Below are 16,966 nucleotides of genomic sequence, written 5' to 3' on the forward strand. Positions count from 1 at the left end.
CTTGCTAAAAGTCAACGTTTGACGTAAGCGTTTTATCGTATCGAACTCCTTCCACAGCTTGCCAACCTACCGTAGTCTCTTCTGCAGTACTTGTTGAGATTTAAGCGCCTTGTCCCAGCTCTGCATTTTCCACACTGGTCTCGATCTGAAATAGAAAACAATAATAATGATTTCAGAGACGCAACTATAAAAAGAGCGAGGAAACAGGCGAATCGCATAACCCATTTTACGACAGCATAGTCCTTGCGAGCTGTCTCCGTTACCCCATCGTGAATTCGCAGAAAAAGGTTTGAACTTTGCGACCTATACATATGCTGTTCCGAGCAACACTGGTTCATGTAGCACCTTCCTTATTTGTCTGTTTGGAATGAACCGTCCTCTGCGATTGGATCTAACAAATACAGTATGTAGCACATGCTTTGAGGCTGTAGTTTGTGTCGCGCAGCCCCATGGAGTGTGTCGCGAAATTTTGAAATTGAAAAATAAATTTAATGCCATCCAGAAAGTCTCTCTACAACGTATATTTTAAATTTACAACGAAGTCTTTGATATGGTACATTTTATTTTGAGACAGAACTTACCACTGAAACGTGAATACCTGCAACAATGCTCAGTTTAATTTTTCTGCCTGTCGATAATTCAAATGAAAGTGAACACTGCAACAATGCTTTAATTCGTTTACTCTTTCCACTCAGTAATAAACAGAGTTTAGAATCGTCAGAACATATTGACCAGTTTCAGTATATACGTGTGAGCAGGTGATAGTGCGACTATTTTATCAAAATTGCTTTTTTTTAGATTTTATCATGCACAAATTTTTAATTCGAAAAATAGAATTTGAATTAAGTTCTGGGTTAGATGACAGCAGTGCTAATTCAAACAATGTGAGCGAAAATTCCCTTCAGGGTTCACAAAAACGTACTGCGTTTTGTAAATATAGTGATGAATATTTTTAATATGGTTTTACGTGGCGTGGCGATGAATATAAATAAAATCTTGAGTGTCTTATATCCGGAAATGTTTTGTCAAATCAGTTGATGGTGCCGAAATAAACTAAAAAGAATATTTATAACTGCCGTTTTCAATGTCATAGTTGTGTGAATCAATATTTTTTACCATAAAAATAGTGAAATCTAAACAAAGGAACAGACTGCTGCATCTTGAGGATGACTTGCTTGTTGATATATCAACCATAAGGCCATGTAGGCAATAGGGAAACTCTGTGTAAACCAACAAGCGCAGACTTCACATTAATTTAAATTGGTGACTTTTCAAAAATTATAATAAAAATCTTTTATCGGACATCCAGCGTTGACAGGTTGGAATTTTTGACACATAACTTTGCTTTTTTCTAATGACTAATGCCACTCAAGTTGCTGCTTCTTTTTTTTAGAATATTCGATTACGTGTTAACATCGACCTATCTATAACACTGGATGTCCGACATTATAAAGAAGTTGTTATTAGTGTTTTTTTATTTCTGGCCGAACGCGCTTGACGGCATTCCAGCACCATTTTCTTACATTTTTCATCATTAAACCGAAATATCCGTGAATAACTATGATTTAATATAATTTTTCTTTGAATTCCAGTCTTAGTTGGACGAAAAGGAGCTTAAAACGACAAAATTCCCGTGCAGTGAAGAGTAATCATCTGCCCGATCGCTATAAAATATTCTACACAGAGTACCGCCACCTTTTTTTTTCCAAAAGAAACGCACTGGTTGTTATTATTCTATCATTATTAATAAAACAAATTAAGTGTGTCGCGATATAATGGGCGTTCAGAAAGGTGTGTCGTCAGTCAAAAAAGGTTGGAAACCACTGCTTTAACGTAACCTACAAGTTATTAGTGATATGACAGTGAAACTAGTCTTGTCGGACTTATCTATAGCGAACAGCTCTTATTAAAGGGCAGTTTAAAATTTCCCGGCAGATTTACACATAAGGTATCGAATGAAAAGTAGTTATTTATGAGACAAGTTCGTAAATATTCTCTTTTTGGTACGAGTGTAAAGTTGGGAATCTCGGCTTCTCCTCATTTCACAAACTTTACACTCGTGTCAAAAAGATAACTTTACGAGTGTGTATCTTGCAATGTTTTTTTACGGTAGTACAAATTTACATTAAATAAATATTTCAAGTTTGAGAGGTTATTAGGTTATGACTTCATGGGCGTCTAAATTCAGAACCATTATGAATTAAGTATACACGGAATCACAGCTTGTTTTATTCACGGTCACGATTTCATGGCCGTCTAAACGAAAATGAGAAGTAGACGAACTCCAAAGCTTGCAGTCAGGGTGTTCAATGTAACCATTCACAATGATTTTCGTATTTATGCTAACATTAGAAGTGAACGGCAGTGTGAAAACAGAAGCTTGCAAACTTCAAGTTTTTCGTTTGCGGTGACGTTCTAGACTATGTTGAAACAAAAATACTCTTTGAAAGCGCATAAAAAAAGAGCGCTGAGAAAGCTGAAAGAAACAAATAAAATAAAATGGCATTGTTTGGCGAAATATTAATCCTCCTCCAGTCATATCGCTGTCTGTATGACAAACCACATCATTCGTGATAGGTCTGTGGCAAAGTTACAGTGAAAGAAAATATGTATATGGAAGATAGTCGCCATTAATATGTACTACAAGAGTATGCATTTTGTTTATTTATTTTGTCATATTCACATTTCAGTTAACCTATAATATTAACATTATCTAGGCTAAATACTAATTTGTAGTGGCCAACCATATGTGGAACAAATAAATAAATCACATTTGTAAATCTTTTATACGAACATGAAATATTCGACTGCACTTTCGTGTGATTCTTCTCTGTGTTGTAGTCATCTGTTTGCGAATATATTTCATGATCTTATGGTAACGTCGCAATCTAATATATATATAGTCACGAAGCTCAATACTTTGGGAATATGCATCCATAGATAGTTGCTAACCACTGGGATCGCTAATATCGCCTCATCATATACAATGTGAAACAGTACCGGCACAGTCTATTGTTCCTAACCCTCATCAACTCAAGCTTCGTGATTGTATTGGTCTTATGGAAACGTCAAGTTTCCATTGTGAATGATGACTCAACTGCTTACCGTTACTGTAAAGTTTACCTTCCCGGGTTAATTTTAACGTTTACAATGTTAATGGACCTAGTTATTGCCAGAAAATTTTGTTAATAAGTTATTGATTTTAACGCAGCGTTGTGGACACCTTTCTGAATTACATTTCTGAAGTCAGAACCATAAATAAATAAGTAACCATGTGATCATAGTCTTGAAAAATAAAGTTACCTACTTCAGATCCTTGAAACAATGCAAGCAATGACTACTACATGTAACCTCAGAATAATACGGGCTAAAATGTAAATATGAATGTTTAATTTGTTACTTATTTGCGTTACGTGTAATATTTACTTCGTGAAATATCAAGTTAATGAATTAATTTCATAATAAATGGAATTTGTACATTGAATATTGCATTTTCTTTGGCAGTATCTAAAGTGATTACTTACTTTTTTACGCACTGGTGTTTTAAAGACTCACTTTAGGCACTGGTAACATTGAGTAAAATGCAATTTTACACACTGTCGTAGAAAAATACCTTTGTTTCATACTGTGTCATATTTGACTAGTTTACGTTGGTCAAAACAGTCCGAAATGTTGAAGTTTACTTATCCACTGTCGTAATTTACCGGACACAAATTTACAATGCCTTCAAATATTATTTTCTAGATTATCCGAGTAATTTTACAAAGTGCCACGAAATGGTATGAAGAAAAGTTGATATTCTATCGAAATTTTTATTACTTAATTACGTACTATTTGGGTGAGCCATGTAGTGTATACTTAAACTTTATTTTAAACTAATTTCATACAACATTTTAATTTATTTTTTCCAAGAAACGTAATCATATTTTTACAATGTTGTAAAATACGAGTATTTTCCCTGGACCAAAAATACAATAAAACATATAGGTAGAGTAAAAGTTAATATTTTACCGTGGAGTTCACTGGAGCGTTTCTGTGAGTATAATATACCCATATTTGTTTTCTGTGTTTCTTAAAATAGTATTTATTTACCATGTTAATTTTAGTTCGTTTTTATTTACGTAAACAATGATGCACATTGAGGCTAACACAAAAAATTATGTTCATACCCAATCCAAGTTTGGAGTTATTTATTAAAGATTGTATTCAAAACTAATTTAGAGACATGTTAATCTAATTATAATTAGATAATTATCCTTTGGACCATAAACGAACGTGAACCAAATTATCGTATTTTAATTATACGGATACAACATCAATAAAAAAAAACATATTAAAGGAAATATTCTTGCACCATTATATGTATGCTTTTGGACCAAAATGATCGTATTTTAATTATTTAAATACAGTTTCGAGTAAGAAAACTGTTAAACTATTTATGCGTATACAAAAAACGGATGCTTCCTCTACTAAATGTGTGTATCTAATGCTACCCATTTCACTTGCGTGATTCGGGTTATCCTCTACCAAATGTAGCCAATTTAATTATGTAATTACTTCATAGTTCCCTCTGGTATTGTATGAGGTTGTTTTGACTGATATATCTATTGTTAGTTGCTTTTGTAACAATATAAATGACAGTATATAAGGACTCGCGCTTAGACGGTAAAGGGCGGGGTTTGAGAAGTCCCACAAGCCACAAGTTGTGCTAAAGAAGTTGCTTTGCTAATTATTCAGTTTAGAATATTCTGCAGTATTATACAGAACTGTTAACTATTAAGTATATAACCTTTTCAACGATCACATCATGTCTCTAGAGTGGTTTGTTATAATCTTGATATTTTCAATTATTTAATTACGTTTTTTCTCCTGTGTGTCGTGCAGGAGGATATCAAAGTTTCACCATGTTTTGTAGTGCACGTCGGACATTAATAAATAAGGTGTCCCATTTTGTAGGTTCTATATTTTAAATGCTATCTCGCGATTTTGCCCTGCTCTATCAAGGACCATGGCAAACAGCATTCAGACTTTGTTGCCTGTTAGTGGAGATGCAGTGAGTGTGGGGCTTTTGGTTTGATTTACACTTCGTTTATTTTGTTGAAGAAGTTTAAATTGAACATGACTAATTTTGGGTAATAGGTTCTAATGATTATGCTCATTTGAAGAGTATACAAATAGGTAAAATAAATCAAATATGCAATAAATGCATTTAAAAATGGGCTAAAGAGCCAAAAGGATTTATGTTGCGCTGCTGGAAAAGTTATCCACTCTGAGATTGGAGAGTCCCTAAAACTAGTAAAAACTTATCTATAGAAGTACATCCGTTATCAACACACTTTTTAAATAATATAAGAGATTACAACATTTTATTCCAAATATGGTATAGTTTAGTGAAAAATGAATACATGAATGCAATTTTATGCAACAATTTAAATTTCATGACAGACTTAGTCTATCATTTAATTGGAAGTGTTTTTTTTTTCAGCTGATAGTAACAGTACTCATTTCTTGCAAATATATTTCTCTTTCAGACGCTGACCAATTACACTGAACAACAAGAATTTTGCTCCGACTTAAAACAATGTGTCCCTTATGGTTTGATGTGCGCTGAATCCAAAAATGCGTCTCTTTTCTTCGTATCACGTAAGGTTTTTTTTAAAGATATAGTATGATTTCACTTTTCGATAAGCACTCTCCTAGGAAATATCTGGCGCGGGTTGGGGGTTGTAAACCAAAACAAAAGCTAATGCATTTTATGAGTTTATGACTTATTTCTGATTTCTTATGGTTGTTGGTATGTTCTTTACTACTTCTAATAAATAAACAGATATGGTCCCTTCTATTAAGTAAATTTCATAACAATTCAAAGTGAGGTCTATGCAATGAACAAACAAAGGTGTGGTCTTCATATTTAAAAGAAAAGTTTACCAGTTTGAATGAAGGCAAATTAAAATAGGGCATTTTCATCGGTTCACAAATTCACAAAGTTATGGGTGACTCTTTGTTTGAGGAAAAATTTTCCGTTACGGAAAGAATGGCATGGCGCGCTTTCAAAGATATTTTCTCAAATTTCATTGGAAATTCTAGTGCAGATAACTACATAGAACTTGTTGTGGAAACCATGTTAAGTGCATATGAAAAAATAGGGTCTAATATGTCTCTCATAATGAACTTTTTACTTTCTCATTTGGATTTCTCTTCTCCTAACCTTGGAGCGGCAAGCGACAAGCATAGGAAAAGATTCGATCAATAAATATCTGAAATCGAAAGACGATATAAAGGAAGATCATGATCCGCATGCTTGCAGACTATTTTTGGTTAATTGTAAAATACAGTTCCGGGTCTAACTATAAACAGAAGTCATCTAGAAAATTCTTTTAAATAGTAAGTTCAAATTCCGAGATTTTTCTCATTATACGCATGAAATATTTTTATTGTTATTGTGTTTTAAACTATGTAACAACATTTTTGTATCTAGTACACATTTTTCAAGTACTATGAGACATTTTGAATCCCTTGTGTGTTGTAATTTTATCAGTGGCGGTGAAAAATTAAAAACAAATAAGTTTTGTCATAAAAAAAATTCAATTCATTTTCCCTGGAAAATGGTACATGATGAGGCAATTTGATTTTAAATTGAGATTTAGGGCACAAATATGAGTAATATTCACCTGTTTTTATTTCGGAGCAAGACAAAAAATAAAAATTTGTTGTTCAGTGTTATATGTTAGATCTAGTATAGTACAAAGCTTGAAAGTAGAATTGATATAACAATTCTATAGAGTATTGCATGATAATAACAGCTAAATTACATAAAATGAATTAAATCAAAATTACTTCATTATAATAGTCTACATTAATTTACTATAGACTGTCTGTTATATAATTACTTCCCTGTATATTATGCTACTTACCACAAAATAGACGAGTCGGAAATAGCACAATTGAGAATACTTTTACTCTTAGACCTGAATACAAGAATAATTTTAAGATATCAGTACATATCGCACATTCACCTTTAGTTTTGACAGTATATCCAGTTTTCTCTGCGTAAGGATCTGTTTTAATCCTAGATTATGGTGCATTTGTTCTCAGTCCTCGATTTACTCAGGAGTTACCACAATGACATACAGCATATGTCCATCTAGAGCAGTCATGCCAACTGATGCCCATAGGCGCACGCTTTAGAGCACAGGAGAGCCTGAGCGCTTTACAGCGGAAAGGAAAGAGACAGACGAAAGAGGTAGTATACAGTATGTCGCTTGGTCGAGCTACATACAGGGATGGCCAGCACTGATTCAATGGATAAAGGGAAGAGAACTTATTGAAACTGTATCCATGTTAACTTTTATATTTGTCTGAGAAGTATAAATACATTATAAGAATGTAAGTTTTAATTTCAATGCTAATTTTTCATAAGTTTGCTTTTTTGTTCAAAAGGAATATTTTCTCAACTTTCATATAGGAAAATGAAATTTTCAGATATGTTTATTTTGTAGCCTTACAGGTACTGAAACAATGTTTTCGTAAATATAATATATCGTAAATACGTGCTTATTACTTAAGATAATGTAATGAAAATTTTCAAAATATTCGCATGGAAAATGTTTGTAAGGAAATGAATTAACAAAGCAACTGCTGTTACGTCATAAACAAAAGATATGTGCCCGTGTGTTGTAAAAACGTCAGCTCTATAGCTTCAGCAGGTTTCGAAAAAATAATTCAATATTCTGATAATAGGAAGTTGCTCACCTATATCACCTTAAAAGCATATTGCGATAAGAGATTTGTTATGAAATATTAGTTATACTTAAAACATATATACAGTACCTAGGTAACTTTGCTTTGTACTACAATATTGTTTTGATCAGTTCATTGATTATTTTTATAAGGCTAAAGATACCATCAATAACAATTGCAACTTATGTCATGCTCAATCTCTTTTTCTGGGATATCACTTTCTTTGTGAATGCAGTTTCATTCACTTAGTACAGTATAGTTGTATTACTATGGTATATGTGTGAATATTTCTTCTTAACTCTTTATTATGTTATTAACGTTTAAAACACAACTGCAGTATTAAGAAATTGGTGTAAATACTTTTGTTTTACAGACAGTATAGATAATACCAAACAGAAAGAAGTCATATAAAAATAACGACATAAAATTTCGAGTTCCGTTTGAAGTTTGTACACCACTGTTTTCTTAATCCAACAGGCTGCTTATGCAGATACATAATCCTTCCTCCTTCCATACTTAGCGCTTGATGCCCGCGCATGACGTCAAGGTCAGAAAAATGCGCTTGCTTTCACATCACTGACATAAATGTAAAGCAGTTGCGATATGATAGGATGTTAGACGTGTACACGCAATATTTTTTATCAGGTGAATTTTAGCAAAAAAAAAAAAGTACGCAGTGTTATACAGAGGGTGTGTGTGTGTGTGTGTGTGTGTGTGTGTGTGTGTTTTTACGATCTACTATGTGAGTCTGATTTTTATTTATATATTGAGGTTACTTTTTGACTCAGCCTCATATAAATCATTTTTAAGATTCCCATTTTAAACTCTTACTTATAAGTTTATGTTCGCCAAAATCCTTCTTCCGTTCAGGATTGAAGTGTCGTCTGAAATCATGTTTTATATAAATCTCAACTGAACAGTTGAGGCATTTTTTAATTATCCAATTTAATAAGCCCTATTTCACCCTGAGGTATATTAGGGTTATAGTTGGTATCAAGATACATATTTTATAAGCAGTAAACAATAATAAAATTATAATACAAAATTGTGGTCAAGGTTACAATTCACATGAATTATGTGCAAGAATGCACCTTAATGAAAGAATGGATCGTTTCATAAAGCCTCAAGGCATGTCTCTATATTTATATATAATGGTTATAGGAAGAATATATATATATATATATATATATATATATATATATATATAATAACTATTAAACATATTATTTTAGAAGCAATAAATAGCTATACTAAGAGATGGCTTAAAATTTACGAATTAAATACATTATTTAGTAACAACAATTGGCAATAATCAGGTATTACAAGAAATGGCTCAAAATTAGAAATCAAATGCCTAATTAAAATAAAAATTAAAACCAATAGTACAATATTATAGTATGCGAAATTGAAGACTTACAGTTTCATTATAATTGATTAGAACTAATACGATTTTTTTTCCCCCCGGAATAATTTAACATTTTACAGTTTCACGAATATTCTATTCAGGAAGGACATGAAATACTTATATGATTTGGAGTTGGTAAGGATATTGGTTAACGGTTTGGTAAATGTATAATTTAAAGTGTTCAGTAACAACTCAAGCTTGTATCTTTCACGGCAAAAGACTGGACAATCATATAATACATGTTTGACATCTTAAGATTCCTCCCCACAAATGCAAGTTGCATCGTCTTTAATATGGAATCTATTTAAGTATTCCCCGAATTTTCCATGCCCAGTCAAAAACTGTGTCAGTACGAAATTTGGCGTTATTACTTTACATTTATTACTATCATAGACCGTTGGAAAATACAGCTCTTTTGTAAGAATTCCCTTATCACTATTGACCCATCTTTCGTTCCATTCTTGCATATAATGTTCTTTGGCTACTTTGTTTTATATATGATATGGACATAAATTATACGACAGTGGCACATCAGAGTTGGCTGCCATCTTTGCCAATTCATCGGCTCTCTCATTTCCAACTATCCCAGTATGCCCTCTGACCCAAGTTATACAAATATGGACGACACTTTTCATTATTAAAGTTCTTATCTCTGAGGCTATAATGTTAGTGTTATATTTATCATTAATTGATATTACTGCTGACTGCGAGTCACTGTGAACGCAAGCGCTGTAACCAGACTGACTACACCATTTGATTGCTTCTCGCAAAGCTAATAGTTCCGCCTGAAACACTGAGCACTCTGAGGAGAGTCTGAAGATGGCTGAGGTGTGTTCGCTGTCGTTCCTGTAGGCAACAAAGGCACAGCCTACTTTGGCATTTTGATTCGACAGCTTATCCAAACGCGATCCATCTGTATAGATCAAACAGTCATGGGAATCTGCATCACAAATTTCTTTGAGACAGGGTATGTATAAAAATGGATGCCCTGCCTGGAGAGGATTTGCTGGTTCTTCTACACGGAGATGTGTCAAAAACTGAGGGATTTTTCGGCCTTGTTTTATATTGCTGATGTTTGCTTTAAATTCACCAACCAAATATAATGGTTCAATATCTGCTATCACCTGAGAGGCTGCAGGAGATATTGTACGATATCCTCGGATGATTCGTAAGAGTTATCCTCGTTGAATCTGAGACAGTTTTTCTTGCTCCCATTTTTTCTGTAATATATGCTGAAATGCTGCCACACAGTACAGAACCATAGGTTCTACTGCTCCCCGATATATTATCTTTAGTACAGAGGAGTTGTCGACCTGGTTGGCAAGTTGGTATAGCGCTGGCCTTCTATGCCCAAAGTTGCGGGTTCGATCCCGGGCCAGGTCGATGACATTTAAGTGTGCTTAAATGCGACAGGCTCATGTCAGTAGATTTACTGGCATGTAAAAGAACTCCTGCGGGACAAAATTCCGGCACATCCGGCGACGCTGATATAACCTCTGCAGTTGCGAGCGTCGTTAAATAAAACATAACATAACATAACATAACATAACATAACATAACATAATAGAGGAGTTAAGGCCCCATGTGGGTCTAGTTGCAGCGGAGAGAGCAGAAAGTAGCTTGTTAGCCTTACCAGCAATGTGTTGAAGATGTGGACGGAAAGTCAGGCTCTTATCTTGGACTATGCCTAAGTACTTAAGTTCATCAATTAGTACAATGCTTGTGTTATCCATAGAGATGCTTATCGGTTCTACTTTTCTTTTTCTTGTAGTTAGCATTGCTGATGTTTTGGACGCATTGAAGTTGAGTTTGTTTGTCTTGCCCCACATGTGGACGTCAGCTAGTGCTTCATTGGTTATGTCCTCTAAGTGCCTAAATGTGCTTGATTTTGCAAGTATTAGAGCATCGCCGGCGTAAGCATGCAGCGTGCATCCTTCAGGGAGTCGTTGTTGTAGCAGATCATCATAAAGTATAATCCAGAAACCTGGACTGCATGCTGATCCTTGTGGAAATCCTCTCGTCACATTCTTGATAATGGTCTCGTCGCTTATGGTGAGCTGACTTCTGCGGTTTTCGAAATAGTTTTTAACTATTCTATATAAATTTCTAGGACATTTTTTTAAGTTTTAGTTGATGGAGTATTTTTGGCCACCAGGCATTGTCAAACGTACCTGATATGTCCAAGGAGATTAATAGTCCAATTTATTTGTTTGAGTGTACCTCCTGTATCCAATCTACAACTTTACAAACTGCCAATTCTGTCGATTTCAGAGGCATGAATCCAAACTGAAGTTCACTGAGGGAACTGTTGCTTAGTAAGTGATACATAATGCGATCTATGACGAGTTTCTCTAGGCATTTTCCCAACACAGGCAGCAAGATGATTGGTCGGAAGGAAGAGGTAGTAATTTTGTTGCTACTTTGAAATTTCGGTATTACCTTAACTACACCGAGTTTCCAGCAATCAGGGAAAACCCCGAGCTCCAAACATTTATTATACAGATTTAATAGAAGTGAAGGATGTGAGAAATGTATTTGTTTGACAACATTTGCGATAGTCCATCAAGTCCCGGAGCCTTAAGATCATTTTGCTTCAGAATTATGCGTTCCACTTCACGAGGTGTGAAGTATAAATCATCTGTTGTTGCACGAATTACTTTTTGGACATCATTATCTTCCGTGTCATCCGGAAAAAAATTTGCTAGCCAGGGCGTTTGCAGTGACTTTTGCATTTATAGTGGGTCCATTTTCCGTTTCCAGTGTTGTTAGCACTTTATTAAAATTTTGTGGCTTCCAAGAGTGTTTATATACAATACCCCAGGGGTTTGTTTGTGTAGAACAAAAGATTTTCCAACTGTTTGCTTTCGCTTGCGACATCATCAATCTATATTGAGATTTTACCTTGTTGTAGATTTCTTCAAACTTCACACGAAGAAGGTCACACTTAACTCGTTTATACCTTCGGTGACATGCGAGGACACGTTTTCTCATTATTGTAAGTTCAGTGTTCCACCAGTAGTTCTTCAAAGGTTTCTGGCTTAGTTTTGGTAGATGGGCATCACAAAGTCTTGCTATAACATCCGTGAGTTTTTTAGTAACAATATTTAACTCGGAAGAATTATTAACATTTTGTAGCTCTGCTGATACTGGTTCGAGTTTTCGAATAGCTGATTTTTTTAATGTTCCCACAGTACATTTTTGTTCTATACTTCCTTGTTAAATACATTCCCTCAATGTTACCACATGTATTTAATGATGTGTTTATTTTAGTAACAATCAGACTGTGGTCTGAGCCTTGTCGCTCACTCTCCAGTCAGTAATATATGGTAACATTATAGAATTACATACACTCAGATCTATAAAACTAATAGAATTTCCGCGTCTATATGTTGGCGTGTTGCCCTCATTAAGGATGATAAGGTTGCTGATAGAACAAAAGTCATACAATTTTTTGCCGCGGTCGTCAGTAATTGGATTTGACCATGCTGTATGTTTTGCATTTATGTCCCCTATGATTAGTAGAGGGTTCCCATTTACCGCTTGATATATTTTAGTTATTTCTTCTATTTTGTGGTCCAAATTAGAGTCGATAGCATTTATAATAATCAGGGAACGGATTTATATGGACTAAAAATATATGAAATATGTAAATATATATGTAGTTATTTTTACCAAAATATGGAATTAAATATGGATTTTTACCAAAATATGGAATTAAATATGGACTTAAAATTATAAAAAAATGACTATGTACGTTAAATATTGGTACATTTTAATCAAACTAAACAAAAAATATAATGGACGTACCTTATCTTCCAATGTAGTTTCAACAAAACACAATTTTTATTGTCTGTTACCATAACAATAGGTTACAAACATTTCTTTCAAGTGCTGAAAAGTGAATCTTCTTCTATTGTCTCTGAGGATAGATTTATACTGACTAAAAGAGCGTTCGACGTCACAAGAAGTAACTGGTACATAATTCAATTTCACAATGTCTGCTGGGGATAAGTCCAAGTTAATCTTCACTGTTGATTCACCACTCATCACAGCAACAACCTTTTGTAGTTCTTCATATCCAGGGTTTTTTGAAAGTACAGTGTCCACCTTAGCTCTTACTGCATCTGCAACTTTACCTCTACCACGATTCAGTTGTTCCACAGTACTATTTATAATTTCAAAACTTTCAGATAGTGAAAGGTGCCTATTTTGGAGACTTTTGAGCGTTTTTATGATGCATGAAAATGTATGCTGAATGTGAGCTAAGTCATTCTTCACACTTATGTCACAGGTAACTGTTTTCGCAGTATCAATTGAGACTGCATCTTCAGAGTCCAATGCAAGGAGAACATTGTTAATAGAGTCTATATGTTCGGCATAATATTCAACTGCTTCTAGCCATGTACCCCATCTAGTTAAAATTGGCTTTGGTGGCAATGGAATTTCAGGGTACATTTCTTTCAACACGTTAACTCTACTGGGAGCTTTGAGAAATACTTTTTTCACTGATGAAATCAACAAATCTACTTTAGGGAAATTGTCTCTGACCACTTCTGCCACACGATGAAATGCATGCGCCACACAAGTAAAATGAGTCAATTTAGGATATACAACAGATAATGCTTGTCCAGCTTTGACCATATAAGGGGCAGCATCGCTAATAAAGAATAACACATTATCGTACATAATACCCTTTGGCCACAGGATACCCATAGCTTCGTTGAACAGTTTAACTATAGTTTTGTTATTGCACTTTTCTAGAACATCACAATGTAAAAGAATTCGTTCAGAATATTGTTCACTTAACAAACCGATAACTACATTACCAACAAGTCTACCTTCTTTGTCGGGAGTCTCATCAATGGAAACCCAAATTGAACTATCTTTAATTTCATCTCTTATCTTCTGTATTGTCTCATCGTAGATGGATGGAGCATACGTCTTCCTAAGTGTTGACTCATCCGGGATTGTATGTTGAGTATATTTTTCAAGGAATTCCCTGAAGACCTTATTCTTTAGTTTGTAGAGAGGAATATCAGCAGAGATGAGAGAACGGCACAGGTCGATGTTAAACTCAGATCTTACATTCGATGTTGTTGGTTGTGTTAAAAACAATTGTCTCTGCTTGGAATTTAGTTGTTTGTTGGCCTGATGTTTACTAGTTGTAATGTGTTGTTGCACCAGGAACTTTTGTGTAGATGATACTGCACACTGACACAAATTACAAAATAATATTTTATTGTCAGTTGATAAACCATCTTCTTTAAATTCTGAAATGTAACTTGTTAGTTTTGATTTTAAATTGACTGAATGACGTACTTTTGGCATATTTACCGTCTTTATAGTATGATTTACAAAACTGAACCTATGTGTACTCTGACTGGCATTTAACTGTTGAGCTGCACAACTGAAGTCTGTTAAAAATTTTAAATTAAATTAATACAGTTTTGTAACTTACTTTCCCATTGTTGATAGGACTGCTAATTTTCAAATAACTCTGATGTTAAAGGGATTACTGAACATGTGTTTAAATCTCTATTGTTGAAATGTATTTTTAAAAGTTAATGGAATTTTGTTTTGTTTTATTGTTAAACCTAATATAATATGGACTGTTTTATATGAAATATGGAAAATATATGGAAATTAACGAAAATATGTACTAAACTCTAAAATATGGAAAAATATGGAAAATAAAAGTAGGATTTTTCAACCCTACACATTGTGAAACATAAAGATAATGCAAAATATAAATTATATTAGCTTTATAAGTAAATATGTATTTACATATAAATCCTTTCCCTGATAATAATGTTTACCAGAACCAGATCTGGTGTACAGAACTGTTATAATTTTAAAGTATTTTTGTATTTTGTTATGATGGCCGATCGAGTTCTTTGATCATTATCATCCGTTTCATAAACTGGTGATCCGAAAACAGACGCTAGCTTATGTCTTGTGTTAGGTTCTTGAACACAAAGTACTTTTATCTCTGTTATACCGGAATTCCTATTTGTGTTTTGGTCGGTGTGAAATTCACTATTAAACAGTACTTCTTGCATTGGCACTTGAGACCTATGTAAATTTTGTGGTTGAGGCATTGAACTTTACCTTTAGGCCTATTCATATTAACAAAATTTATAGCCTTGTTCCCATGTTTTTAAGTAAAACGAAACATGCAATTTATTCGCCATATTCCACCACTTTACACACCCCTGATTAGAATGTTATGTTACCGAGTTCAACCTCTGCTTACTGTATGCACACGCAAACAGAATATTTGTGGAGGGAGAAATGAAGGGATGGTGTATACAATGCCCGTGCGGAAACATAATGCCCATGTCTGGCTTAGAGCTATCTTCATGATGCTATAACATGAAATTGTGTATAATTTCCATGAAGTAATAGTCTCGATGTTTGAATCCCTGTCCTATTGAATATATACCCAAGTGTAGCACGCCACCTGTCAGATAATCTTTTCTGTATCTCGGTATTCAATTATCTATGTAGTTCTGTAACTGCGTCGACACGAGTCAAAACGTCCAATACATGGCGCCCTGTTACAACTTTGTTTTTTTTTGCGTTGCTTCAGGTGCATCTCGAACAGGCGCCTCCCGCTTCGTGGAAGAGCCGACTGAGTTCGCACGGTTGTAACGAGCAGCTCGGACAGCTCCAACATACAATGATTTACTAGCAGGTCAGTCACAGTATTTCTTGTTATGACTGAGCGTCATTAAATCGAATTCGCAACGTCTGAGTTGTTTCTTGTCACACCCAGACAGCGCATCGCACTCAAACCATTGAGCCATATGTCACCTGGTGCCAAGTCACACTGGGATTGAAGTTTTACCTCCACTTAGAAGAAAACTCTACGACAATCGCTATGTAAGGCATGAGTAGATGCAGGAAACTGAAAAGTTGGCATTTTGACTCGGGATATAGCAAACCAACCCAATCCAGCTACTTGACTTGCCAGGGATCAACGTTAAATTCCTTGAAAATTGAAATGATATTCTTATCATCTGACAGACGAATGTTTAATTATAACGCAGTGCAAAACTTTTCTAGTTATCAGCGAATATCACCAAATGGTGATAAAACAAAAATGCTGAATATGAACCAGGAATTTGACATTTCACGCCCTACTTAAGAGGACCATAAGAACTTTTCATATTTGTGCCATAATTTTGGTTAGAAATATGTGGTGTTGTGGAAATTAATCGATTAATCGATCAATTTCTTTTGTAAGATTAATCGATCAAAATATTTAATCGAATAATCCAGTCGATTAAAATTAATCGGTTGTAGTTGATATTAATTATTATTTTGTTAATACAAACTCATATTAAAAATTTCGACAATATTTCTCTCTCGGAAATTGCTTACTTAAAAGCACAATAGTACTGTTATTTTTTAACTGTAAACCAGGTAACCTAGGGAAAATCTTTGCACAAACACTTCAGAAAGAGATGAAGATATGAGGACAGTGATCTAGTCTACCACTATTGAAAGTTTAAACACAATGCTAAACACTTATTAAGTTTTATGGTTTTCCAAGAAAACTTCCACCTTGTTGTCAGCTCATCTTCCTAGGGTATGAAATACATACTTTTCTGGAATTCGTCCCTCTCATCCCTACACTGTGTGCTAGTGAGAGCGTAATTACCTTCTTCTCTTTCGAAAATCTGGTAATTCGATTACAATAGGGGCCAGTCTTCTGTTTCGACCGCTGTACTTTTTGCACTTGCAGTTTCTGTACTGAGTTTGTATATGAAGGTTGTGTGTTTAGTTTGATAAAGAAAAAAAATCAGTTTTCTGTGGTTT

At 34.3% G+C, this 16,966-nt stretch overlaps 1 protein-coding gene across 1 annotated transcript in view; it reads right to left on the reverse strand.

Annotated features, from left to right (window-relative positions):
- The window catches only part of LOC138713529 (netrin-3-like), a 595,020-nt gene that overhangs the window by 63,708 nt on the left and 514,346 nt on the right, over positions 1-16,966 (reverse strand). Inside the window, exon 4 of the mRNA XM_069845701.1 lies at positions 71-145. Within this exon, the coding sequence (XP_069701802.1) occupies positions 71-145 (75 nt within the window). The remainder of the gene's footprint in view (positions 1-70; positions 146-16,966) is intronic.

This window comes from Periplaneta americana, chromosome 14, assembly GCF_040183065.1.
Source record: "Periplaneta americana isolate PAMFEO1 chromosome 14, P.americana_PAMFEO1_priV1, whole genome shotgun sequence".
Classification (NCBI taxonomy): domain Eukaryota; kingdom Metazoa; phylum Arthropoda; class Insecta; order Blattodea; family Blattidae; genus Periplaneta; species Periplaneta americana.